Consider the following 26616-nt stretch of genomic DNA (forward strand, 5'->3'; position numbering starts at 1 on the left):
AAACTAAACTCACTCACTCATGAATTTCTTAAATATTGTATTTCAGCTTCATAGTGATTGAAATATGTTGAACGTCAGTACTAGTTTGTTCGTGGTTTTGCGGCTGAAATATGGCCGAACCCTCGAATTATAACTTCTTAATAAACTGCTTGTAGAATTTGATCGAAACTGAAACCCACCTTCAACACAACTAAGATGATAAAACGGTTGTGATGGATATGGTCACATCTATCATAATTATTAATTATTCCTAACATAATCTTCATAAGGAAATGTGAGACGGGTTGAAAAATGACCCTGCACTATAATTCTGACATATGCCCACTTCAAATGAATTTAATGACGTGGAAAAATTATTGGAACAAAAATTAGAATATAAACATGTCCCTTGAGGAACAGGCACTCATAATTTGTGATCTTCACCATATCATGGTGTTCGCATTCAAATGATTATCTGCACCATAAAGCACTCTTCTTGTGTAACCATGAGGAAAAAAAACACCAACACACTTTATTTTCACATTCAGATTGAGGAATTATTTATACAAATTTATATCGGATTTAGCAAAAAAAGACATTAATGCATTTAATCTGCTCAGCCAACAAATAATTAAGTATTGTTATTATTAGTCAAAAAGAAATGTCCTGGAAATGGGAAGAGTAGTGGCTGTGATGGTTTGTAAATCATTATAAAATTAGTTATTCTTTAGGGATAATGTCGCAATTCTGGAATCTTTAACAGCTTTGGAAGCTGACATCCTAGCTGTTGTATTGGTAATAGCAGAAATAAGATTGCACAGGCTCAATTAATTCTTAAGCTATCATTTGTATGCAGGATTAAGACTATGGTGAAAAATGATGGTTTTGACAACCATACTTAATTACCATTCCCAGTTCATATTTCAGCTTCCAAGTTGGTTCATGGCAACTTCACGTCAGTAGTTTATTTGGCACTTTTTGGAAATCTTAACTTACCGTCGAATAGAATTAGCATGTTGCAGTTTTGTAGCAAAATACTGATTGTCTCTATTCATCATCATCATTTTGAAGATACTTCCGACATGGATGATTTACAACAATTGTCATGATATTTGACTTGTTGTTAATGATTTTCGCTTTAATTGCCAATAAACAAAAACCAACAGAGATATTTATATAACCATAAGAACAATACTTAAAGCAGAATCTGTTCAACGATTCCATCATGTTTTTTACACTGTGACAGAGACATTCTTTAATTATTGCAATTAATGAAGTATTGATATGATCAGTGGGCACTGAAGAGTAAATACAGTTTGAATGAAACAATGTATTGGTGCATAATATACAAGTAATCTTGAGCTCCAATTTCCCTAGGCAAAGTACTTTCAAGACTCTTTCAGGATGTTTGTTGCATACTAACATACAAATCACAATGCCAGTTTTGAACTAAATGCATAGTGTCCTTTGGCTGAAGTGGCAGTGGGGTAGTTTTAGTGGTTAAAGCATTTGCTCTGAAGACCCAGTTCGATTTACCATATGGGCACAATGTTTGAAGCACATTTCTGGAAGCCCGTGGACATCATACTGCTAGAACATTGGGAAACATGGCTTAAAATTAACCTCACTCATTCACTCCTCTGAGTAGAGATTGAAGTACAACGTACTGAGACAGGCTGTGACCCACACGGGTATGGTGGATCTGTTCATTATTGAAAGGAGTCTTTAAGTTTTCCTTATCATTGCAGCCCGAGAACTAAAATCCAGAGTTTGGTTTCATGTGGTCTAAATCATGGAATTCTAGTAGTTATGGAGGTTCTTTTGTCTGGATCTATTAAGTTATCTTGTAATCAATCACATTGTATACAACAACACATGATACTTATGATGAGGATTTTATTATCTCATACAATCCATTATAGTAATCAAATACATAAATATTCCTTCTGAAAAAATGGTGTAATACAATGAGTCACTATAAACAATGTCATGATGTCCAGTGTAGGGTATCTTGTTGAACACATTCTCAAAATAGTGGTAAATGCTTAAAACGAATATGAAAGGATTTGATGCATTAGATGAGATACATCTGTATTTATGACACAACTGACATCTGACTCATGTCAGTTTGAATAACAATGGTGTCACAGATCTCAACACACTGACATTTTAAACAACTGCTATGGAAAATCTTAGATAAAAACACTTTCATTCAGGCACTCTGCTTGTAATGATCATTACATATTCATATTTTCTTTCTTGTTATTTCATTTTCGTGTCTCATGACACAGTACCTGAGAGAAATTAGAGATACAAATTGCTGCAAATTTGATTACTGAACCCTTGAGTATAAACCAATCATTGAGCATATAACACAGCCTTTGATCTTGAAACATACAGACATATACAACCTGTCTTCGTTCCCATATCAACTTTGATTTGAAACAAATTGAACATTTTAGGCCACCTGAGAAAACAGGGAAATCAGCAAAATTGTATTTTGTCATGAACATGATGATATTTAGCCACATTTGAACTGGATGATCACTTTGACTGAATGCTCTCCAGAGTACCTCATTCCAGAATGACTTTGAATAAAGTGTGCTGCATAACAAGAAATACCCTTGTGTTGTTCAAACTGATTATGTCTTGGTAATGATCTGATATCTTATCATGTCCATACATGTGTGGTAACATCAAAGTGACTTGGATAAAGACATATAGTACACACAGACAGTGACCAACGAGACAGCAAAGTACAAACAATTATTTAACGTCACAGGAAGACACCACTGGCAGACTTATATTCTAAATACCATGAAAATGTAGCCTTGTTTCTGAGATGAAGGTACCAAATGTACATGAACATAATCTTCTGCACTAAATTCTTTTTTGTAATAACTTTACAATCACAAAGACTTCTACAGAATCAAAGGTAAAAGAATAATATTGATTGTATCTTTTGAAACATTAGGTAATTTTTAAAGGCACACAGATTCACAAATTTGAAAATGTCTTGGTACAAGTAACTGATGGAATGGAGGAATGAGAGCCTGCACCCTGTTCTGGTAACAGTAAAGAGGAGATGAAAAGGTAGATGTCACATGTATGGATATCATATATATCAAACCTCATTTTCATCAAACAGTGGCACACTGCCATAATTACACAGAAATTGTAAAGAATATGTCATTAAGTATCCATGCATGTCAAAATGACATCATAAGCAATGACAATATTCCCACATAGAAATGTTTTGAAATATTTACATCAATCTCAATGTTGCTATATCACAAAGTCTTGACGAAAAATGCCATCACACTGATGAGATTCATGTAACGTTCACATTAATCCAAAGAATGCAAGTCACAAAGTGTGGTTATTCAAGACATTGGTGCCATATGCTGAAATGTGAAAATGTCCTTTTTTAAAGGCAACCTTTTTTTGTCAACACGAGATAACTATGTTATTACATGAAGACATAATGACAGTGATATACATATATATACATCGTATTTCAGCTGTCACTGTAAAATTCTATTATCACAATGTTGTTCCATTCAGTCTTGTACGTCCTTGACAAGATTTTCAATCAGACAAGTAGGTGTCTTCACTCACTGTCATGTGCAAACCCAACTTGTATTCAGCACAACAAATGTCATACAATGGAATTATATTCCAGTGGTAAGATATCACATATATGAATACATTGTCTTCATAACAGATCAGTTCATATCAGAGAATGTCAGTATCAGTTCACACATATATCAAAATGACCATGTGAATTTCATTAACATTTACTCTTAAAAAACGTTCTATTGACTGAAAATGTTTTCAAATAACACTGAAAAAAAATAAATCAAGTTTTCACCAAGGTAAGAAAACCACACCATAATTGTAAAAACAAGTGCTGGTAAAGGGAAACCTGTTAATGAGCAGCATCACTTATAGAATTACTGTCTCATATAGAAATAAATTATTTTTGTTCAGTGAATAAAATTATAAAGCAACAATTCAGCTATTATTGTTAACTGTTATGAACTCATCCCCTTTGAACTGACCAAATGTCCAAGCAGCACAGGTCCAGAAGAGATCTTGGTGATATTGCAAACATCCCCAGTGTTTCCAGCTATAACACAAAATGCTGAGGATTGTTCATATTCAATGGTTGGAGTTCAGTAGAATCTGTGATGTGCATACTTCGTAATACGTCAAGACGACCAATATTTTTCAGTGCTTGGATCAGTACACCCACTGTTGCTGTGTCACTCTTGCTCCATTCTTGAATCATGTGTCGTACTGGAATAACAGAATCTTGCTTGGACTTGGATTCAAAGCCAGATATTTTTCTACTGTTGAATCCTGAAAGAATATGAAGATAGTACAAATTTCGAAATTCTTAGACAAAAGAAAAATCCAGACAATATCCAAAGGATCTTCTACAAATTATTTTGGGAAGTCCCATATAATGTTTAACATGAGTAATTATTTGCTAAGGGGCCAAGTACGTTTCAAGATATTTTCCTTAACTTCAGTGACTACTCTGTTAATCTGTTCAGATGAATTGTAAACTGTATTATAGACCCACATTATGAATAAAACTGTCTATTTGTCAAATGTTGAGTTAAATACTGAATGAAATCACTCAATTTTTAACCATTACATCACCAAGCAATATTTAGCTAAGTTTTCTTGAAAGAGAATCTAAATGTCATAAACATGTATTATTTTTGCTGTAAAATTGTAGTTTAGGTGATCACACATTCCTTCTTAAAGATCACACATGAAGCTACTGCTTTCATATTCACAAAACATATTTCAGAATTTCAAAACCAAATTAAAAAATGATTGCATTGATCTCTTCCTGACATAAAATACACTGCAGCAATGTACTGTTTCCTTTGTCAAATCTCTCCACATGGAAAACTAAATGCACACTTAGCTTTGATCAAAAATATCTGTTCAACATAAATTAGACTTCACATCCAATCTTTCTTTGCATTCAGACATTCATACATTGATAGACATGACAGGAATGGTCCATAAGATCTGTTGTAGTTTGTAATATTTAAATCTGGACTTTTTTTTTCAAGTCTAATTGTCTCTGCCTCGACTCATAACCTGAATAGGCTAATCTCTTTGGCTCAACCCAGCCGAGACTTTCAATAATTTTATTGCCCTAAACTTCTAAAAGCCTTTGGATATTAAAATAAACAATGCGGAAGATATTGAATAGACTATATTTTTATGATTCTAAGTGAGCTGAGTGAAGTCTTTCATTTAGATGAACACAAAACCATCTGTCTAATAGAGCAGGGTGAGTGGTCAGGCTTGGATACTTCAATTGTGTTGTGAAGGCCTGCAGCAAGGTTTATTTACTTCAGAAGTTGCAATGCCATTTGTTTTTCATGTTATGCAATAGCTTGAAATACGCTTAAGAATCATTTCTTCAAATAGTTGGAAAGGGTAAGAAAGCTTCTAAGGAAAAGGAACAAATTTACTGATCAATATCAGACAACGAATGGATGGGGGTGCTGTTTTGCTTTATTTTTGAGTAATATATTACCATACAATCCGATATGTATGAGCAACATTCTTCTAATAAGGACTTAGCCAATAACCATATTGAGAATATCAGAATACTAAGTATTATTTTGAACTGCCTTATAGTGAGGGACATGAAGACTGTGAAGTCAGGGTGGTGGAGAGAAGAGCCATAAGTCTGTCAGAGGAGGTGAAGCGAATAGCTATAAGGCAAGTCAGTGACACTCCTGCCTTTAGAAGTAGTTTTATTGCCCGTTGCCTGAAGCTGCCATGGATCAAAGACTAGCTGCATACACTTACATACATAGGAGTTTTCTGTTGGGGATTGAGTACAGACTTGAGTGATGTCAGATTAGCATTCTGTATACTCAGAGTAAGAACAGACATAAATGATCGTGAATAAACAACAGAATGTTTGAAGGAATACCTGCTTTGGTCAGCTGTTTAAGAAACTTTGAACAAATTTCACTTAGGCGAATGTCACCTGTTTCCTTTTTGAAAAAAAATAACTTACAGTCTTACTTCAGTAAACATCAACTTGAGAGATGTCAAGGGTGTTTGATTTATTGTTAGTGAGTCTCCTCCGTTATTAGTGAACCTTCTTCATCATGAAGATTAGCATTGACTAAGAAAGACCTAATATGATGTAACAGAATTACCCCTCATTAAAAGTCATTTGTACTTCTAATCAAAATGAATTTAGGATCTTTGATAAGCAAATGGCCTGCATTAAAGCCATAATGTTGATTGACTGGTTAAAGGATCTTATAACTGTAGTCAGGTTGTTGAGAAATATTTGTGTTATAAACACTTGGTATACACACCTATTTCCTTTGCAAGCCCTCTCCATTCTGTTTGACATGCACTTTGAGAGAAGCACCGTTCGAGCTCCCTTTTCTTGGCTTGTGGCAGGTCTCTTATCCTTGTTGCACATGTGACAATGGCTGCAGAAGAACATAAGACACTTTATGCATCACCATTAAAAATAGCATGTATACAGTTTTACCATTAGAACTATTATGCATACAGTTAGCAAGCAGTCAAAATTGATTTGTATCTCTTTGTATAATTAACGTGCATGTAGACAAACCTGGAACAACAAGGTTGAATTACCTCCAAATTACTTCATTTTAATTTGTTGGTTCTTAATGATAACTCTAGCTAGAAATTAAAACATGAAAATAATTATCTCATATAAATCATTCATATATTTTCCTCCTTTTTGTGGATGGTTAACTGCCAATTTGAAACACTTTCTTGTTTTTAGAAAATGCTGCATGTGCTGACAATTTAAGCATCTCCCTGATATGGATTCATTAGTCATCAGACATTACATTCATCCATGTCATAATTCCTCCCATGTTCACTGAATCTTTCTTTCATTTCTCTTATTCTCAAGATTACATAATCAATACCCTCCTTCCATCCATTACAGAATCAATGACAATAATTTCTGCAGTGAAGCCAAGCTCTAATCCTAGTGACACATACCCATAACCCTTCCTCAAACTACACCTACTTCAAATTTTATGACATGATTTTATTTCTAAGCAGGGGAGGCAACCCTGCTATCTGACAATACAAGTCGCTCTGTTTGGCAGTGGACAACCCCACTCACACATTTAATGGCACATGAAAGAATGTACATTATCGATTAGTGGCAACATTCTCCGCTTTTTGTCAGTAGCTAGGAGTAATTGATAATATCACAAGAGGCGAGTGTTAGTTCGCCTATTGAGTCCCTTTGAAGTAGAGAGCAGTCAGTTTTATACCACTTTGATCACCAAACTCTACATGCATAAAGTTTTAATTCATTGCCACTGTGGATTCATCAAAGATTGTGTTATAGCTCTGACATCAGTTGTCGGGGACAAAAATTTCACTCCGAGCTGTCGATTCACCATTGATGCCTGTATTTGCTTTTACCAAATTCATATACATACACCTAAAAGATTGAACACAACTTCTCTGTGCTTGAGATGGGTCTCTAGGAGATAGCCTACAGGTTCAAACGGGAACAACCAAGTGAAGCTTATTCACAATGAGGGGAATGTGTTACTGAGGCACTTAGTTATGGAGGTAATAAAAGCAGGGAGCTGTTTTTCATTACTTTAACTGGATGGATTTTGCAACTTGACTACTGATGCAAAAACAATCATCCCTGTCTTCTAAATGTTTTTAGGGAAATAGTCTGCAGTCTTCAAATAAATGCACCAATAGTACTGAAGTGAGAATGAACATCTATGGTTGGATATATTTGTTCTTATAAGAAATAACAAAAATGCATATTTTAGGGACACACATGCAATAAATAAAATATTTTTTCGTTGATTTTACCTTCTACACTGTCTTGATACTTGTCCTCATTTATTACTTTTCTTGATATCTATCTGAAGCTATCATGAGCCAAAGTTATCTTGACATGTCCACCCATGGAGATATTACGCTCACATTGATTCTGGACTTACCACAATTAGTGCCCTTTTGCTGATGCTCAACCTCCACATAAATCCCACTGTCTCCACCTGAAGCTTTCGAGTACTCAACATCCTCGTGAGGCTCTCGTACAAGACGCTTTTCCTTCATTCTGCGATAGTGAACAAGGATGACATATCCCAGAAGTCCAACCACGACAGCTCCAAGAATTGCACAATATAAGGGAATTATGTCAATATCCTTTTCTCGGGGTTTGTGTTCTTTCTGGATGGGGTGCTCATTGGGGATGTGATATTTACCCCCTGGGTTTGTGCTGTAGATAGGTACACCTGAAAACAACAATGAAGATGCTGATCTTACAAAAAATGACATCTGTATGTACACAAACAAAACTTGTATGTACTTTGGCCTCTGTTTGTACTTCCAAGCAGTCCTATTGAAAGCACTGGATTTTTGAGAGAAGTTAATCAAATATGTGAATAAGAATACATTAACACAGATATGAGTATATAAATTCACCAATAATGAGTATGTATCCACATGAGTACATATATTCATATATAATGAGTATAAATGTTCCCACATAATCTGTTTGCTCTGACACAAAAAATCTGCGCATTTGACACACAAATTATCTCAAATATGCAGTGTATTTAAAAACCTTGTGTCATTGCTGATGCAATGCTACTGGGCCCTTAGTTCAGACAACCGAAGCTTCTAATTTGCTGTTGTTTTAAACTACTTTGTTGATTGTTTGTCAATTAAGTGATCAGTGATGATTAAATTCCTGGCCTTTTTTACCTTGTTTTTTTTCATCGTTTACCTTTTCATCGTTATTAAACAATCACAGCTGACAACTTGATGAAAGTTCCATACAGTAGTTGACTCCCCATAACGGAAGGGAGTTATGATGACTCCTAAATTTTCACATATAGGACAAACACTGCACATATAATGAGTAAACACATCCACTTACAATGAGTAAATATATTCACATTCAGTGAGTAAATATAGTCACAAATAATGAGTAAATATATTCACATTCAATCAGTAAACATATTCACTTAAAATGAATCTATATACTCACTTATAACGAGTATATATATTCACATATGATGAGTAAATATACTTACATTATGAGGCTGATATTACATTTATTGGGATGTATTTACCTGCCTGATGCATACTTCTTTACCCAGTTCTGAATATATTCATCATTCCAATCATACATCTATAAAAACTTCAATATAACTGCAAATTCAATTTACATGGAATGTGCTTTAATCATCTTCCATCCACAGTTTAATCTTTCATGGACCTGCTGCCATGTATAAGGATAGACTCATTAAAGATGAACTCAGCTGGACTAATGCGGCTAATCTGGCCCATATAAACTTCAAACTACATAAAAACGGTCAGAACGTGTATGAACCTTTAGTGTGAGAGCAAGTGAGACATGAACATAGACCTTCAAAGAGGTTACTTTAATGTTCCCGACAGCTTTTTAGTTTCAGTACAGCTGATCATAACATTGCCACATCTAACACAGATTTTGCAAGCTCATACATACGGATTCATAACTCCTCCTTTAAGTTAAGGATAATTACAAAACAGCTGACAACTATCAACAAGATTACGAGCAAGGAATAAAAACTCTTCGTCTTTGGGGGAAATTCCTTTGCTCCCTTCCATGTCATAAAACAGGCAAATGAGGTGGGTAAAGTATGATGGCTTCCGCACCGACGTTGTTACAGTCCCAACAAACAGGCTGTATACATCACGCCTATCATATCTTACAAATAATGCCTGCATATAGGCCAAAAAATCATATAAGATGTGGGCTTCCCAGGTAAGACCCCTCCCTGCCTGTGATGGGTGCAGGTTTCCACATCATTAGCAAATCTTAAAAACTTTAATATGAGAAATATGACTTTTCCTGATTCATTGACTGAATTACAAATGGTCAAATAGAATATATTAATTTACAAGGTCTAACAAATACAACTTTGCACATGAAAATAACTATTTCTTCTCCTGAGATTCGTTCTGGCATGTATTATATTTCGTAAATTGAAGTGAAGATGTTTCTTCTGAATATTGCGTGCTTCACAGTAATATGGTCAAAATTAGTATTCAGGAATACATGTATGTTGATATAGTGAAAGTATTATCCAAAATGGCCGCCGGGATGAACTGGCAACCAAACAGCTGTGTTGAGGGAAAGATTCTCATCATAATAAATGCAACACGCCAGCGGAAAATCACTGCCTTTTCAAAAGCATACTGTTTTCTCTGACTAGCAATAAATTTTGAGATTATTTTTGCACATGTGAGCATGAAAGAAGCAAGTTAGTTTGCCAGGGGCCATATATGGTCTAGATATCAAACGCAAGCTTCACTGGGCAGGATGTCTAAAACTACAGTGAATAAACTTACACCAAAACTTAACAACTTTGTGTATTTTTACAGAGTGCCAAACCTGAACATTTCAACAAACTACAAAGCATTCAAAATGTGTTATTACGTCAAGATACCACCCAGTCTTACATGAAATGATAGCGATATTCTTACTTTGTCCAGAAACTGTTTTGATTTTTCAAGTGAGAAAGTTTCCATAACAAACTCACAAACGCATGCTTTCATCAAAGGTCCCATGTGAAGGCCTTCCATAAATCATTAAAATCAAAAGAGACTTATATTATGCATATATTTGAACATGGAAGTTGTATACGTTACAAACCACCTTTTTTAAGTAAGAAAGGGAAACTTTGAAGTTTATCAAAATGTTCTTTGCCATTTGTAATGTAATTTAAGACCATTCCATGATAACTTGATATAATTCTGAATAGTTCTCAAACACACAGAACTAAAAGCTTCCTGTCTCTTGAGTATTGACGATGCCAAACATTTTAATTGCTTTAAACAATCTCAAAAAAATGTTTAATCTAAAAGTGAGCATGTGCTCATCAACAGATAGTTTGATGAAAGGAATCTTTCTTTTGATATTTTTAACAAGTTACCTTTTAAGACCTGTTTATTAAAATGTCTAATGCATTTAAATATCTTCATTGAAGCTCAATAGTGATTTTTGCTGCAGACTCTTTTGGTAATTCATTTTTAAAACATCAAAGGGTAGTCCAGGCAGCACATGCTTGTCTGACAAAACTGCTTCAAATGTGGGCATGAAGCATATCAATGTATATTTAGCATATATATTAAGTTATCAGTTTTTGACAAAACTGGAAAAAACAGTTCATAGGATTGTTGTATTTCTGAAAGTCATGGCTACCAATTATCTTGAATTTGCAAATTGTGCACAATTTAACTCTGGCCTATTCCTGACCTGCTCTAATGTCGTAATTGAGCAAATTTTACGGGGCTTGCATAAAACTGATCCCAATGTGTTTGATACATGACGACATTAAAGCCAAAAGGGAGTTTACAACTCTCTAGCAACGACTCTCATAACCCTTTATGAATTCAAATATATCACACATTTCTGCAGTTAGTACCAACAGTCTATGTTATCATTCATACGGTTCTTTGAACTTGTTTTTTTAACGACACATACAAAGTGCTACAAATTCCATAATACCAGGATCAATCAATATTATGCATGATGCAAAATGTTATCCAACGCCTAAAATGTAGCATTTGCACGACTCATCTACAATATTACGCCCATCCACTACCATACCTAATTAATAGCCATTATTTGGTTTAGGGCTAAGAGCGGGGTGGTCCTAATTCTGCCGTCTTTCTCCTTTCATACAGTTTCAAAGGGAAATTGTCTTTGATCATGGCTCTGGTGCAAATGTGAACATCGGTAAAATATTGTTGAGTTTGATCTCGCTAACTTTCCGAAGCCCGTAGAGGCGATCACGGACATTGATGATGTAATTATGCTCTAATGAAATCAACGTCCTGGGGGGAATCTCTCGTAGAATTGGATCTAACATTACAAAGAGCTATTTCAAAGGAAAGCTGTTGTTTTATGTAATTTGGGGATGGAGTGATTTCAGTGGGATTCCTTTGTTTTATGTAATTGGAAGACAAGAGCCGACTGCTCTCTACAATAAACGCAAAAACGTTGCCCACAAAAATGTCAGATGTTCAATTCGTGTTTTGAAGTTCTTTCAGATGCTTTTTGTTGCGGCATTATTTTTTCACTAAAGGAAAGATTGATGGGTAGGGAATCGTGGGGCTGTCAGCCATTTTCTTTGTGTTGTCAAACATTGAGGATCAGTTTAATTCCATACCAACTTTCCACCACCAGTAATAACATGATATTTAACTTTAGATGCCATGCAAACTTTCAGTTCTAGTCATAAGATGATATCCAACTACATGTACTCAAGTGATGTTGTCTTCTTCATCGTGGATAAAACAGATACATACTGATATATTTTTTGCTTGTTTACATTTGTGACATATTTATAAAAATAATTAATCTTATTTTGCAAAAAATAATCAAATTCTTAGAACTTAGAGTATGTTAATTCACTTCAAACTCTTTTTCAAGAAAAGAGTTCAACAAGATCTGTGAAATATCTCTGGAAAGATCATGGTAATCAATATTCCTTTTATGTTGTTTACAGAAAACCAGCTTCTGTCTTGAGAGTACACTATTTGCCTAATTACAAGCTGTTGCCTTTGTATTGTATTGATTTAGGAATAAGCTCTATATTGTTTTTGTTGGGTAAACATCATCTAGCACAAGCACAGCTGTAACTTACAGCTTTAGATAGCTGTCACAAAGAGAATACACAACGTTGTTTTAGTAAAAGTGACAGGTGAATAAACAGTTTCTTTTTTAATCTAAAGAGCTGTTTCCATACATTTTCTTCAGAACTCAAAGAATGAACATTCAGCGACATGCATATTTTTCCCACCATACCATCATTACATATTACAAGTTCACAGAAATTGAGCGCATATCACCATGTACTTTGAAAGAATAGGATTTCATCACTTTTTCTTAATAGCATCAAGTAATAATGCATAAAAAAGACAAGCTTGTGCCCTTGGCATTGTCACATGAACAAGAACAAGTTCCATAAAAATGAAAATATTCCTTTGCAGAATTTATTCTGGTTATGTTTCGTTACATTTGACTGTATTGTATGTATTCATTCAGTTAAAAAAGACCCTTTTCTCCCAATATGTATCCAATGAAAGTATGGGAATTAAGTTTTGGTTCTGACTTTGAACCAAATGACTTGCAACTTGACTGCATTGTCATAAGCTATGGGCAGTGCTACATTGATGTTGAACTGATAAGTGGATATTTTGACTAATTTCTGGTCAACACCTCACCTGTGCGGAACCTGTGTGGAACCTGTGCGGAATAATGTGATTGTGTCCATCATGTTCATCTCTTCTGCAGCACTATGTGATAGATATTAATATAGCTTTTCCACTGCTAAATGCCATTCCCCTTTGACATGTTTAGAAACAGGTGCCTTAGAGACACACTCTAATCCTTTAGATGTTCGCAATGAATAAAACTTTCCTTTCCCTTTCGCTCATGAAAAGGGACTTGGCCCTTTTGGAAAGTTGATGATCATTTTCTTTTGAAAAACAGCCTAAGCATTTGTTTGTTTAGTTTATTTGCACTTGGGAATTACAATATTATCATTCTGTCTGTTGATTCAATTTGTCCTTTGCCATAAAACATGGAGAAAAGACCTAACAGAATGTTTGCAGAGCCAACTATCGTATTACACTCGTCTTCTGAGTGTGGATGTACACCATGGTGGGGGATTATTTGGAAACACTGAAAGAAGCAGTCTGGGTTTTTTTTTATCAAAGATGATATGGAACACTCTTAACAATTTCTGATCATGGTGAAAAAGGTGCGGGCTGGATATGTGTCTATTTATGTCATCTCTTTAGAAATCTAAAGTTGAAGGAAGCAGTGAGTTAGCCAACCTCCCATAACACAGACTGACAAAAACTGTTCTTACTCCCTACACAGCTGGCTGTGGTCATTACATGTAGGTTTAAGGGCATCTAAATCCTTACCACTTTGTCCTATATTTTTCAAATTCAAATTAAGTGAATACATTGTCACATTTTGCAGTTCACGGTATATTTTACTTTAAGTCTTACCTTAACTGCATTTAAACTCAAAAACATCTTCATTTACTCAAAACATTTAGTTTATTAAATATATGTTCTGGAGGAATATACCTTATCTAGTGATCTCTATATTTTGAGGCAGACGATCTGTTATAACCAAAGTTACTTTGATATACTCTAAAGCACTGTAGCTCACTCAAAAGGACCCCAAATTCTGAAATACAAACAGCACTAGAACTGCTTACTAAGTCAGAGAGAGAGAGATCTGAACTGGGTTTTTGATTGTATTTGAGACCTGAATCAAGTATTTAATATATTAGCAAGTATGTTTGCTTTTTCAAATCAGCAAACGGCATCATCATGACTTCTGATAAGATCTGTTTAATGTAATTATTAAGGGTCCAGACAAGGTGTTGTTACTTACTTAAACATATTGTATCCTGGGATGGTGAGCACGTCTGCAGCATCTTCTGGTCACTGGTGCATACGGTGCAAGGTTGACATTTTTCAGTGAAACTGATTTCACGAGCAAATGTTCCATTTGGACAGGAGTCACACACAGAATTCTGATTATAACTGCACTGCACTGAGATTCCCCAGCCTCCTGGGCAAATTTCACACGCCTTACACTCTCCAGTGTCCACAGAAAAGAAATACTCTGGTGCACATTCACACACAGTGTCATGAGTAGTATTGCATGGTGTCTTCACCACTGCGTCCTTTGGGCACTTGGTGCAGTTCAGACATGGTTGAGAGTGACTTGTGTTTGGTGAATAGGTACTTCCTTCAACACACTGCTCACATGCGGTGTTGTTTCCAGCAGTACACTGACGGGCAGCCCCAGACCCTGCTGGACATCTCATACAACACTGTTGTCCATTTAGGTCATATTCTTCTTTATCACAAGCAGACTTCACCATGACTTGACAACACTGAAATAAAAGAAAGCTATATGTAAAACTCAATAGTATATTTACAATAATAATGGGTGAAAAATCTGAAACATCAGAGAAAAATAACATGTAAGTGGCATTTATGCAATGTCATCTTAGCATTTAGAGATCATTAAAAAGTATCTAAGAAGTCATCAGATCCTCCAGAACATTTTTTTTTTACTTCTTGCACACAACTTGAATCCCATTCTTATAGTGCAAACATGCTTAGCCACTCATTCTTTCATGTATTCATTCATTCATTCATTCATTCCATATTTACACTTATTTCCTTCCTTTTTTGTTGAAAGAGATCTTTCAGAGATACACCAGTAATATTAGTACTGCTTTTGCGGGACAGTCTTCTGTAAAAGGTTTAAATATGTAATGAATTTCAAAGAAACTTCCTACGCCTATATGCACGTAAAGGAATCTGGTTTAATCCTTGTTTTCACAATGATAAATGATATCTATGAAATCACAACAACAAAAAATCATTCATATTTTTTTTAAAATTAAGGATGAGAATTTTGACAAGAGAACATGATTTGCCATCAGGGCCTTGCTCATAACTGGTGACCCTAGAAAACCCTTTCAAGCAGCCTTTCAAGGCTGGCAATAAAACATACCAACACATCAAAATTATCACGTTAGGATCTGTGTTCATAGCATTTACAGCAAATTATCGCACTTGTGTTAGAGCCCTGGTTAATTCAAAGTTGGACCTATAAATCAGAGATGAAACTAGACTATCTGTGTAAAATGACATTTATGCAGGGCACCAGTCTTTGTATCACGAGCTATGAAATACAACTTTGGATTCTGAATTCGTCACTGCCTGACTGTTTTCTCTTCTGCATTGCTGAACCTATCCATCTGTGACCTCACCCACCATACCCAGGTTACCATGGGTTTGTACACAATGTTAATAGTGTAAACTGTCACTAATGATAATGTTTTCTTGCACACAATAAACAATATGTATCTCAATGACCTTTGTAAGAATTCTGAAACTAAACTAAGCAGCATACTCTCTAAAACCTATTTGAAGCAATGTTGACAAGTTGATATCAAATGTTTAGAAGTTTAAATAAAAAAAATAAATGCAGAAATAATTTTTTTACATGGTAAAATTGAAGCAAGAAAAGGAAACGTCAATGAATGAATATCCCAATACTAAACTCTCACCATGCATGACTGAGAACTACGCCAACTGCCAAGTGAGTTTGTTAACTGTAATATCTGTATTATGTGATCTAAGCTCCCCTTTGTACTGCTCAGACCCACCTTACATTAGTTCCCCCTTCAAACATTGTCCCTGCCTGTATTCAGCTCCACCTCATCTGTCATAATTCTTCCTCAGGTATATGAAACCAGTTGTAACCTTTAAATCTATGAACCCTTACATGTAAATTGCCCAAAAATATCAAGTATTTTCAGGAATTATATTTAAACATAATGAAATTGGTAAATGATTTGCATATTATTGTGCAGGGGGTACATTGATTAAGAATTGTTATGAGTAGTCAACCCTTATCAAATGTGTGCTCTAGGCTTCTCAAGGCTACCAACCAAAATGTTCAGCATGGCAATCCCACACATAACATATATTAACATTCTAATAATGAATATGTCATTTTGTCATGAACCTACAACTGGATATTTGAGCCTATGAAAAAAGGGGTGACCAAAAGGTCCCCTGTAGCTATAGAAACAAGGCGGTTTAATTCCAATGGGCAACATCTAGCTACTACCATTAAGTGGAATATTCATCAATTAATTTGTACAAACATATTTCCACAGAACTGGCATATTCAAAGACGTAATTGTATTGATGTTATCGCATAATTATGTTTATCTTTGCTTAAATATTTCCTGCCGACTCTTTGAAGACAGAATTTTGTAGGCTGATTATATAATGAAATACGAGGAAAATTAGGTCTCAGCAGACATATCATACGATATTTGGAATATTTACGTCACAGATAAAACAAATCTGCTTTGTAAATAAGCATTGCTTTCACAACTGCTTTCTTTGGGTTCGTCGTTCTGTGCTTCTGAAACAACACGCCTGGATCATTGCTCATCAGCTATATCAGAATAGCTATTTCCCCAAAATGGCTTTCATTTATGATCAAAGCTAGAGAAAAGATGGTGGTTTTGATCACGGCTCATTGACATAGCGGACTCCCATTAACTGTCAACCATAAAATTTCACACACTCCCGCCAAAGGCTACTTTGTCATTGCAATTAGCATCGGAGTGGACTGTGCCCTCGTGATTAGGAAAGTCAAAGACACCGTCCGATCGCTATCTCGGTTGTACAAGCAAATTGTCTGGCCATTTTACCCTCCATTTAAACACACTGTAGCTATCAGAAAGACTAGATAAATCCTTTATGGTCTAACTGACCAATTAACTTGGGTCACTTACTCTTTGATAAGAACGCACACATACTCTTCGAGCAGACGATCGTTGCACGGACTACACATGCGCAATCAGACAAATCAACTCCCGACAGCGCGTGTTCAAGTCAAATTCGATGCATGTGGTTATATCGTTCGCTGTATGGAGAATTGGTTAGTCGCTGTAGGCGGAAGCCAACGCTTTGATATGAATTTTACGACACATTCGTAATTGAAAACTGATTTTAGTACTCCGTGCTTCGTGAAAGAAGTGCAAAATTAAATGATTTCACATTCATGCTAAATATAACTGGAGGGATATTCTTTGTCCGAGCGTTGCGTGAAACACCTCCCGATATTTCACCACGCTGGAGAGGGATTTTCGAGCGTAGCATTTATGTTACCATCCGACATTCAAGCGGTGTGAGTTTATGACAATGCCAAGTGAAACATCAAACGTAACATCGGGTCCTCGGTGACAGACAGGATGTATATGTTTTTAAGCTTACAACTTCTCCAAGACAGCGTGTACAAGATATCCTACAAGATCGTCAGGGCTCGGGTAAAGACAAACACCAGTGGCTTTTGAGTTATATATCACCCTAGAAGTTGACAGTTGCCGCCCTGCGGTAAATATAGGAACGCGTAGTGTGATTCAAATTACTCGTAAAGACTTACTTGTAATAAGTTTGAACTGACGCTATACTGAAACGACATGTTTTGTATATCTTTCTCTATTGACCACCCACAGGAAAATTAAACGTGGTACAATTCTTTATGCTCGTTAGGGTGACAGCTGTCTCAAAATAACACAACTGCTCACAAACGAACTTCCTGGTCAAACAATTTCATTCTTAACATTTGACGTGGACCAAATCGTATTATGCTATTGTAAGTTACACAGAAGATTTGTCCTCTCTCCCCATAGTCTTAACACCTTGCCACTCCACTGAAAGTTCTCTTTGCCTCAGGATACGTTCATGAGTAATGAAGTAATGTCTGGTTATTACATTCTGAAACACATTGTCTCTCTTGGGTTGAAGTGTTACTCCTGCATCCACCCCAAGGGAAAGGGGGGGGGGGATTCGCAAGTCCTTTAATTGCCTTATATTAGATGTATTTGAATGACAAATGTGTGATCTGATGTGTCACAACATGGTCGCGGGGAGTTGACCCTGTAATTACCAAGTGATAGTGAGTGATCTAAGTTAGTTTTAACTAGTTACCGTAAAGATGTCGTTTAGAGTCCGCTTGACAAGAGTTGGACAGCAGTAGGTTCCTTCTTGACAAATAATCTCTAATTGAACACAATGGAACACGACTGTAGCGTCCCAGTAACGTTAAATCATCTCTATTTAGCGTAACAAACATCGCGCAAACGTAACGATGTTATGCTCCACTGACAACAACGGACATTGTCGCTGGATGGCCGTTGGCGTGGTTGTGTGTACAACATTCAATGTTTGTCGGACCGCCGTTCTAAACAGCTGTTTATGCACCTTCAAAGCAAATTTAACGATGTCCTCTACAACTTGCTTTCACAGATTGTTCATCGACCAACGAACGCATCCGACATTACGCGAGGCCCCGTATGGGTTGGTAAAACAAAGCCATATGTAATTCATTCTGAGTGGTTTTGATTCCATACCTTCACATGAAAGGTTTTTTGAAGAGGCCAGATTCTTACACGTGCACGTTGCAAGTGTAAAAATGTAATTTTCAGACAGTTACGAAACAATGAACCGGTCGCAATTAAAGAAATGAAGCAAACTCGGAGTGTGGTCGCTTCAGCGTTCCGTACCATCCTAGAAGCCCCACTTGCAACTTTGATCTAACAGCCCATTGTCTCGGATTCAAATGACAGCGCGGGGTGACATGGACCTTAATTTAGTTTATAGGTTCAGCGTTCGTTCCTTTATCCCTGGGCAAACCGATGACGACGGAACAAGACTCTGTGTATTTCCTCACAGACAGAGGTGGGCCACCTGACCGTATAATAAATTGAATAACAAAGTTTACGAAAGGCTAATAAGTTTCTAAAAGGAACGAGTTTAATTACGACTCCGGTATTTGCGACACGCGCGTAACGTATTCCGAATTTGTCCGAGCCAATATGCCATCGTGCACTTCAATGACATTGTCCTAGAAGTCAGGTATTTCAGAAAGGTATCCAGTCTGTCCAAACTGAATGTACAGTACAGGCTTGTCCGTTTTCAGAAAGGCAGTCCTTGTCCTTGGCATCGAGCGAAAATACCATTTGATTTACTGGTTCTCGGTGTCTTATGCGTTAAACTCTTCTGACCAAATCACTCGTAACATATAAATATATCTAAATGTTAATACGATTAAATCTCCCTCAACCTACCAGGCTTATTCCAAAGTGTCTGTATGCTGTATTAACATGAATAATTTACTACAAGGGTTGCACCATATATCCGGAGTCAAAACTCGTTCCCAAACGAAAGGACGGCAGCATCCTCCAAAACACTGACATGGACCCTTTGTGAACATTCATCACCTCATTGAGATCTTCAGGAAAACTGGACTCCCAAAGCCCATTAGTCCTTCTGTTTTCCCATCATTTACACACAATCCCCCAAACCACCTCTTTCAACTATCGCTCCCCACCCCCACCCTCCATCCCACCTCCACCTCTTCACCCCCCTTGCCCACCCCCCATTATTGCCCACCCACTGAAGACTGACAAAGCCAGATGTCCAAGAACTGATCAATTAGAGCCAACTTGCTATCCGGCCATAAACTTGCCGTAACAATTGGACTGAGTTTGATATGTCCTGCTATGCTGGGGCGACGTTATAAAACGGGGCAATAATTGATACAAGAATATCTCATCGTCTCGCCCCGTTGCCACAAAGATGCGGGCAATAGAAACTGCCTTTGTTGGGTATTATTCAAGAAATTTTATCACAGTGCAACAATGGTCCTAAATATGTCCTACAATCGGATTGGTAAAGAGGGTGAAAAATACTAAAAAAGCGATATTAACGACATTTCCTTTTCCTGTCGATTACAAAGTCTTAATGATTACATGTCCTGTAATTAGTTATGCCAGGAAAATGTTCAGAATAATTGGTTCATTCAGAACGTTACCCATGAGTAATCATTACATAAGAATCTTTTCTTCTGCTTCAAAAGAATATCCTACCATAGGCTTCATCCTCCACTGAACGTATTTGCGTGTTACTGTGTCAAATATTCTGGCAGATCTGTCAGCTCTGTTAAATTGGGTCTCTTAAGTCAATTCAATTTACTTTTAAAGGGTGATCAATTTGGGCAGCTGATGGGATGAGTATCTTCAGAAAAAATCAAGTTTGTACAACTTTTTCTCAATATTTACCTTCATAATGATAGATTAACAGTTGAAAAGATTGCGATACCGTCGCGTTTGAAGGCGAGTTTATTAGTCGCCCGAATGACGGTATTTTACGATACTGCTCAGATTAAAGTTAACTGATCTGCTTTGAAGACAGCACTACTTCATCTCCGAGTGCAAGATGGCGATGTTTGAGAATTATGAATGTTGAGAAATGGTGACCTCACGCACGGCTGCCATGTTTGTCAGGAGAACGGCGGCGGGGTGTGTATTGACACTCAGGCTGATCGGTAGTAGTCTTATAGCCCTCAAACAGTGCATAAATCCCCCAGGAGCACTTTAAAAGAAGCCACATCTCTACTTTCTTCGGGCCCAACTACACCAGTGTGTACACTGTCTTAAATAGGGTTACAAACCACATTCAGGAATGTGGAAGCTCTGTCGTCTGTTTGCAATGGCGATGACGGTTGCCCCGAAGATATTACTCCCCTTATCAGACGGTCCGAACCTCAAGGGCTGTATAGTACACCGCTTAGGAAGATTTAATTCCGGGATATGCTTCCAAGTACATTCTCAGTGAATGTCAGATCGCCATATGAATGGACTCAACATGGCAAAAATGTCGTCTGCTGATACCTGTCTTGGTGTCAGGGACGCACAACAGTCGTTGATATCAATGATACTGGTCAACGGTCAGGTGAAGTTTCAGGTTAGCTAAGAATGGCCTGGCCTGGAAGGAGTTTATGACGAAAATCTGAATCAAGTATTGATTTGGGAAGGTGAAGGAGATAATACTTGTTAGATTAATCCCTTAAAAGGTGTGGGTTTAAAAAATGGCGCTACGTTTGTTCTAATGAATAGATTCAGTTGAAGTAATGCAATTGGGCACTGAGATTCGTGACGAATATTGTTTGAAATACGGGGGAAACTCGTTATGCGTGGCATTGTTTCCCGCGTGAACCTCTGATCTCGGTTAGAAACGGCATTGAACGATCGTTGACTTTGGTTGTAAAATCATTTCAAAGGGATCATTTACGTATAAGAGCAGACTTCAAAGGTATTCCAATCGATAGTTGATGAACAGATTTCGCAGACGTCAATACTTATTTTCGCCTTCGCTGCTGGATTATCCGGAGGCCATTCATTCTGAATTTGTTTGTTTATTTTGAATATTTCCTTGAGCAAAATGTGTGTGTTTAGTTGCTTTGCTTCAGGGAGATACAATTTATCATCGCGAAAGCATGTCACGTTTTCGACCGATGTGTAAGGCAGACGACAGAAAAGCGACACCTAGTTGCGGCCTGATCCAGCAGACGACACGGTTTACAGGAAAATGTTTGTGTACAAGCGATGTCATAAATCCCGAATTATCAATGCATGTAGGGTACATCTTACTCATTTGTATCTAAGCAGTATTTACTATATATGTTAAACCACACGCGTGCGATTGGAAGACGTGATTTTGAAAATAATATTCAAATGTTCCTGAAGGCTGGTAAAATTGTCACATACAGGTAACTTAAAACTATCAGGACAAACTCCCTTCCTTGTCTAATGGGCATTTCAAATTGCCAACAAGTCTTCACACTCAATTCACTGCACTGAAAGACCCTTGTGTGGAAACAGATACTATCTAGAATGCAGTCATTAAAGATAATGACACAAAATGGCTACGATAAGTTGCGTGGACAAATTAACACTGTCAAGCGGCCTTTGTCACTCAAAACCTGGCATACACTTCGCACCAAAGAATTGTACACATTTGTGATACACCGAGTTTTTCACATTTGCTTTAATTGGACTTGGGGCCATCAATGTCTTCGCCGACGATCTCCCGCCATAAACCGTCATTTGGTAGGTGGGTCGCTCAAGTGAAAACGTCACCAGAACTAACGACAACAGACAGGACTCATACTGACTCCATATCTGTCAGTATAGTTTCCTCGTTGCTACCTATACATCACGGATGGTGCTCGGGTATGCACTGCGCTAGATCGTCATTACTGTTTGCTTGTATAGGAACACAAGATCGTCGTTACTGTCTGCTTGTATGGGTACCCTACACAGTATCGCCCTTACAGTATGCCTATACAGGTACCCTATACAAGATCCTCCTTATTGTATGCTTGTATGGCTACCTTCCACAAGATTGTCGTTACTGTCTGCTTGTATGGGTACCCCACACAGGACCTTTCTTTTATGCTTGCATGGGGACCCTACACCAGATCGTCCTTTCTTTATGCTTGTATGAGGATCCTACACCAGATCGTCCTTACTGTATGCTTGTATTGGTTCCCTCTACAAAATCGTTCTTAGTTTACACTACACCAAATCTTCCATTCTATATGCTTACATGCAGTTATTAATTAATTATCAATTACTTAATTGTATCAGTTTTAAGCTGTTGTTTGTTTAGAATTCCCTGTCCTGAAAATATGCAAGTTTTCATAATTTGATGTCAGTTAAATTACTGGAAAAATAATTATTTAGATGCATTACCAATCTTTTACCCAGTATTAAAATACAAACTCAGTAAAAATTCTTTCAGCAAGGAGTGGGGTAGTGTGTGTGGAGCGAAGTGACAAGTGTTGATTTCAGTTGCAGCATGTCTCGATGTATATTTCACACGTCTTGGATAGCATGACGTCGCATTCACGAGTGGAATGCAAACTGTCACTAAGCTCCCAGATGGTCACAGGTGTGTCGACTAATTAACGACCTGGACAAGGTTAATTAGACAAAGTGCTCTCTCCTGCATGTGCCATATGAGGTTGATTGCATGTGTATATTGCAAACTGACTGAAATGCATGTGAGGTCACAGTGAGTCGTTTGCACCTGTCACACACACACACACACACACACACACACACACACACACACACACACACAATTTCACTAAATAAGTTAAAACGCCAGCTTACGATACATTTTCAAAACACGAAATCGGAATTAAATGTATGAAATACCTTTACCTTTTAAAGTGTGTGTAAATATATATCGGGAAATAAGGATTGACTAGAATAACAGAGATCAGCCGTCATATACAAAGATTGTCGAACGTACGAAAACGTGCGACTTGACCTCTACTTGTTCTTCTCACTTTGGGGCCCTACGATGTCTTGCCGACACTTCAATAACTCCTCAAACGGCTACACTCTGTCAACCGAGGGTTATTGACAACTTGCGTTCACACACACCGGGGGATTGCGAGGACACTGACGAACTATACCGATTGAGAGAAATATGGAGGGATAAACATGGACGAAGTGATTTGATTTGGTAAATAATTGCTCCAAAAATTAGTCTCAAACTCCATGTCAGTCATAATAATACGTACATGCACAAGCTTTACTTAATACCAGAACCTATAGACTGTATTAACGGCGAAGTGCACTAAAAAGGTGTTGATATCGGTTTGGAAAGTTTTCTGGTATGGATCGATATTGGGTGCTGAGGCTGACCTGATTGTAACAATAATTGGTTTCACAATAACACGAGAATGTTAAGCAAAGATCAACAGTTCATAAACTCCACAGATCGGATATAAATTGGCGCAAATAACGAACGTACAAAGTTTAGGAAAGTTTGTGGAATCTTGGTATAATAGGAAATATATGGTAAATGAATATTATGTATACGTGAACAGGGATGAGAAATGATATCGTAGAAAACCTATTTAGTTAGAAGTTAAGCACTACGAGGAACGGAAAGCTTGACTTGGGTTTCCCACGTTGGGACCTCCCCGTGTCCCCCGTTATAGCGCGCACGTTTAGCCTACAAGCGAAGACAGATACAGTGTTGACTGTGGGTTTGTTTTACTCACCATCATCACGGTCAGGAAACAGATCCAAGACATGTTGACAGATCGCACTTGGCAGTCAGACACACAATATGCTTGTAGTAAATTCCTAGCGCTGCAAACCAAGTATATAAGGTCGCGAGTTGAACTGACACGCGCTGTTGTAGAGCTCAACCGCTACATCTCAACACACAGGCCTCACTGCGGCAACTGTCACTCAATGCATCTCGTGTCAGTTTCAAGGCAGGATCGATCTGCTCTCTGATTGGCTGAGCGAGAGGTGACAGTGATTTATACCTTTGTAAGTAGTGGCTCCATGCGCCATATATGGGTAGTCTTTATTTACACTAAGCACATGGTAGGACTGTCGGCGTCTTTTGAAGATTGGATAAGTGAGAGCCTTTAGAATACTATTTGTGTTCAGTGACCCGACAGAAAGGCTTCCAGTGAAAATATGGCCTCAAGTTAACAGAAAGAGACAGTGCGAGCTACGCTTCACCGCCTAGCTATCTCTGTGGGATTTTTATGACTTACTAGAAATATACAAAGAAGTGGCGCAGCATACATGACCATAAACTATGGGAGGAAGACACAACCGATTCATCTAAAAACTTTTGTATGGCTTCAAGATGTGAAACTTCGAAATAAATAAATAAATAAATAAATAAATAAATAAATAAATAAATAAATAAATAAATAAATAAATAAATAAATTTTTTTATTAAAGCTGTACTTTGTATATATGGAAAGTCAAATATATCTCCAGTTCACTAAAGCCTTTGTCACATAGATTCTAGGATTTTAACGAGATTGGGTAACGAGAGACTTGCGGCAACGCACGTAATTAGACATTTGTATTAGGTAGGTAACATCTAAAAATTGGGCTGGCACTGAGATGGGTTAATCCTATCTGAATTACTAGTTTTATCATAGATAGCTGTTACATAACCGCTCGTACATGCGTCACCGGGTCGTACAAGCTCACCAATATACGTATACAAATTAATGACCGATTAAATTGGCGGCTTAACGACGCACATAATTTCCCGTCAAAGCTCATAAAATCAGTTTTGGACAGATATTACAAATCTTTGAAGAATGGCTCGTGTTTTGACTTGGCCTAATGATGAACTGTCCTTTAAAGACATTTTTATGACTCATTGTCTTTAAGAGACACTTTTACGACACCCACTCTTTTAAACCGGAACACTTATACAAATACACATATTTTCACTCTAAGTGTGTCTTTCTCATTGTTTTAACTCCTTTCCTGTTATATAAATTCTATTTTAGTCTTAAAAAAGACCAAAACAACGCCATTGAACATGAAAAAGAAAACAATACACAAACGTGCACAAGTCTCTCATGTCATAACTAACAGTTTAAATGATAATTTCAATAATATATGAATAAAGTTAACATATTATCTCCCATGACGGATTGTCTTTAGATGTATTGCTAATCTGTCAGACAGACCCTGAAACATATATATTATTACATATAAATCCCATGCAGATCTGCAATACGTTCCAAGTCTGGATTTCAGCAGTTTCTAAAAATTGCCTGGGCTATTTTTCATTATGTTTTATGATTATTCTTACGAACAGCCTTTTTGTTTAATATATTATTTTCAAAGACTAGATGTAAGACTAATGTATTGCTTGCTTATCAAGTGTTGACTTTTTAAACGATAAAATTACTATACATTCATGGGTTTGGCCTTCAGTACAAGGCTTGAGCAAGGCGAAACAATACAGTTCATATACATAAGAAACAAGATGGCATATGAATATAAATTATCTGTATGAACCACATGACACAATATAAGCACACAATAGAACTTGTTTACAAAATACCACCAAGTAGGCGTACAGTTTGAAGGTGGGGGTACGAAAATATAATAGTATTGTCGTTTAAGCTTGACAAGGTAAAGTGAAAATGAATGCTAACCATGACTTCATGCTTTACAATACTACATCGAAACCACACCATATTATGTATGGTATAACCGCCCATAATGCGATAACATTGATACATGCATACCTTCGTATCACTCTCTTCTCAAAGCATATTTTTTCTGTTGCTTTATTGTGACAAGTATGATA

General features: G+C 36.9%; 1 protein-coding gene across 1 annotated transcript; it reads right to left on the reverse strand.

The window, feature by feature from the left end:
* Nucleotides 1-1858: 1858 nt before the first annotated feature.
* On the reverse strand, nucleotides 1859-24726 carry LOC137299018 (tumor necrosis factor receptor superfamily member 16-like). Its single transcript, XM_067831488.1, has 5 exons — nucleotides 24536-24726; nucleotides 14465-14972; nucleotides 7992-8288; nucleotides 6348-6467; nucleotides 1859-4341 (listed from the first exon to the last, which is right to left on the reverse strand). Exons 1-5 carry the CDS (start codon nucleotides 24566-24568, stop codon nucleotides 4109-4111), a joined length of 1191 nt encoding a protein of 396 aa, XP_067687589.1. The 5' UTR covers nucleotides 24569-24726; the 3' UTR covers nucleotides 1859-4108.
* Nucleotides 24727-26616: the final 1890 nt, after the last annotated feature.

The sequence above is a fragment of the Haliotis asinina genome, chromosome 10 (genome assembly GCF_037392515.1).
Source record: "Haliotis asinina isolate JCU_RB_2024 chromosome 10, JCU_Hal_asi_v2, whole genome shotgun sequence".
Taxonomy (NCBI): domain Eukaryota; kingdom Metazoa; phylum Mollusca; class Gastropoda; order Lepetellida; family Haliotidae; genus Haliotis; species Haliotis asinina.

Coding starts and splice junctions, on each gene's coding strand:
- LOC137299018 (XM_067831488.1), bottom strand. CDS start 24,568: ATGTCTTGGATCTGTTTCCTGACCGTGATGATG. Junction 8,289..14,464: donor CCAGGATACAATATGTTTAA/GTAAGTAACAAC, acceptor TGTTGTTTTCAG/GTGTACCTATCTACAGCACA. Junction 4,342..6,347: donor AGGGCTTGCAAAGGAAATAG/GTGTGTATACCA, acceptor ATATTCTTTCAG/GATTCAACAGTAGAAAAATA.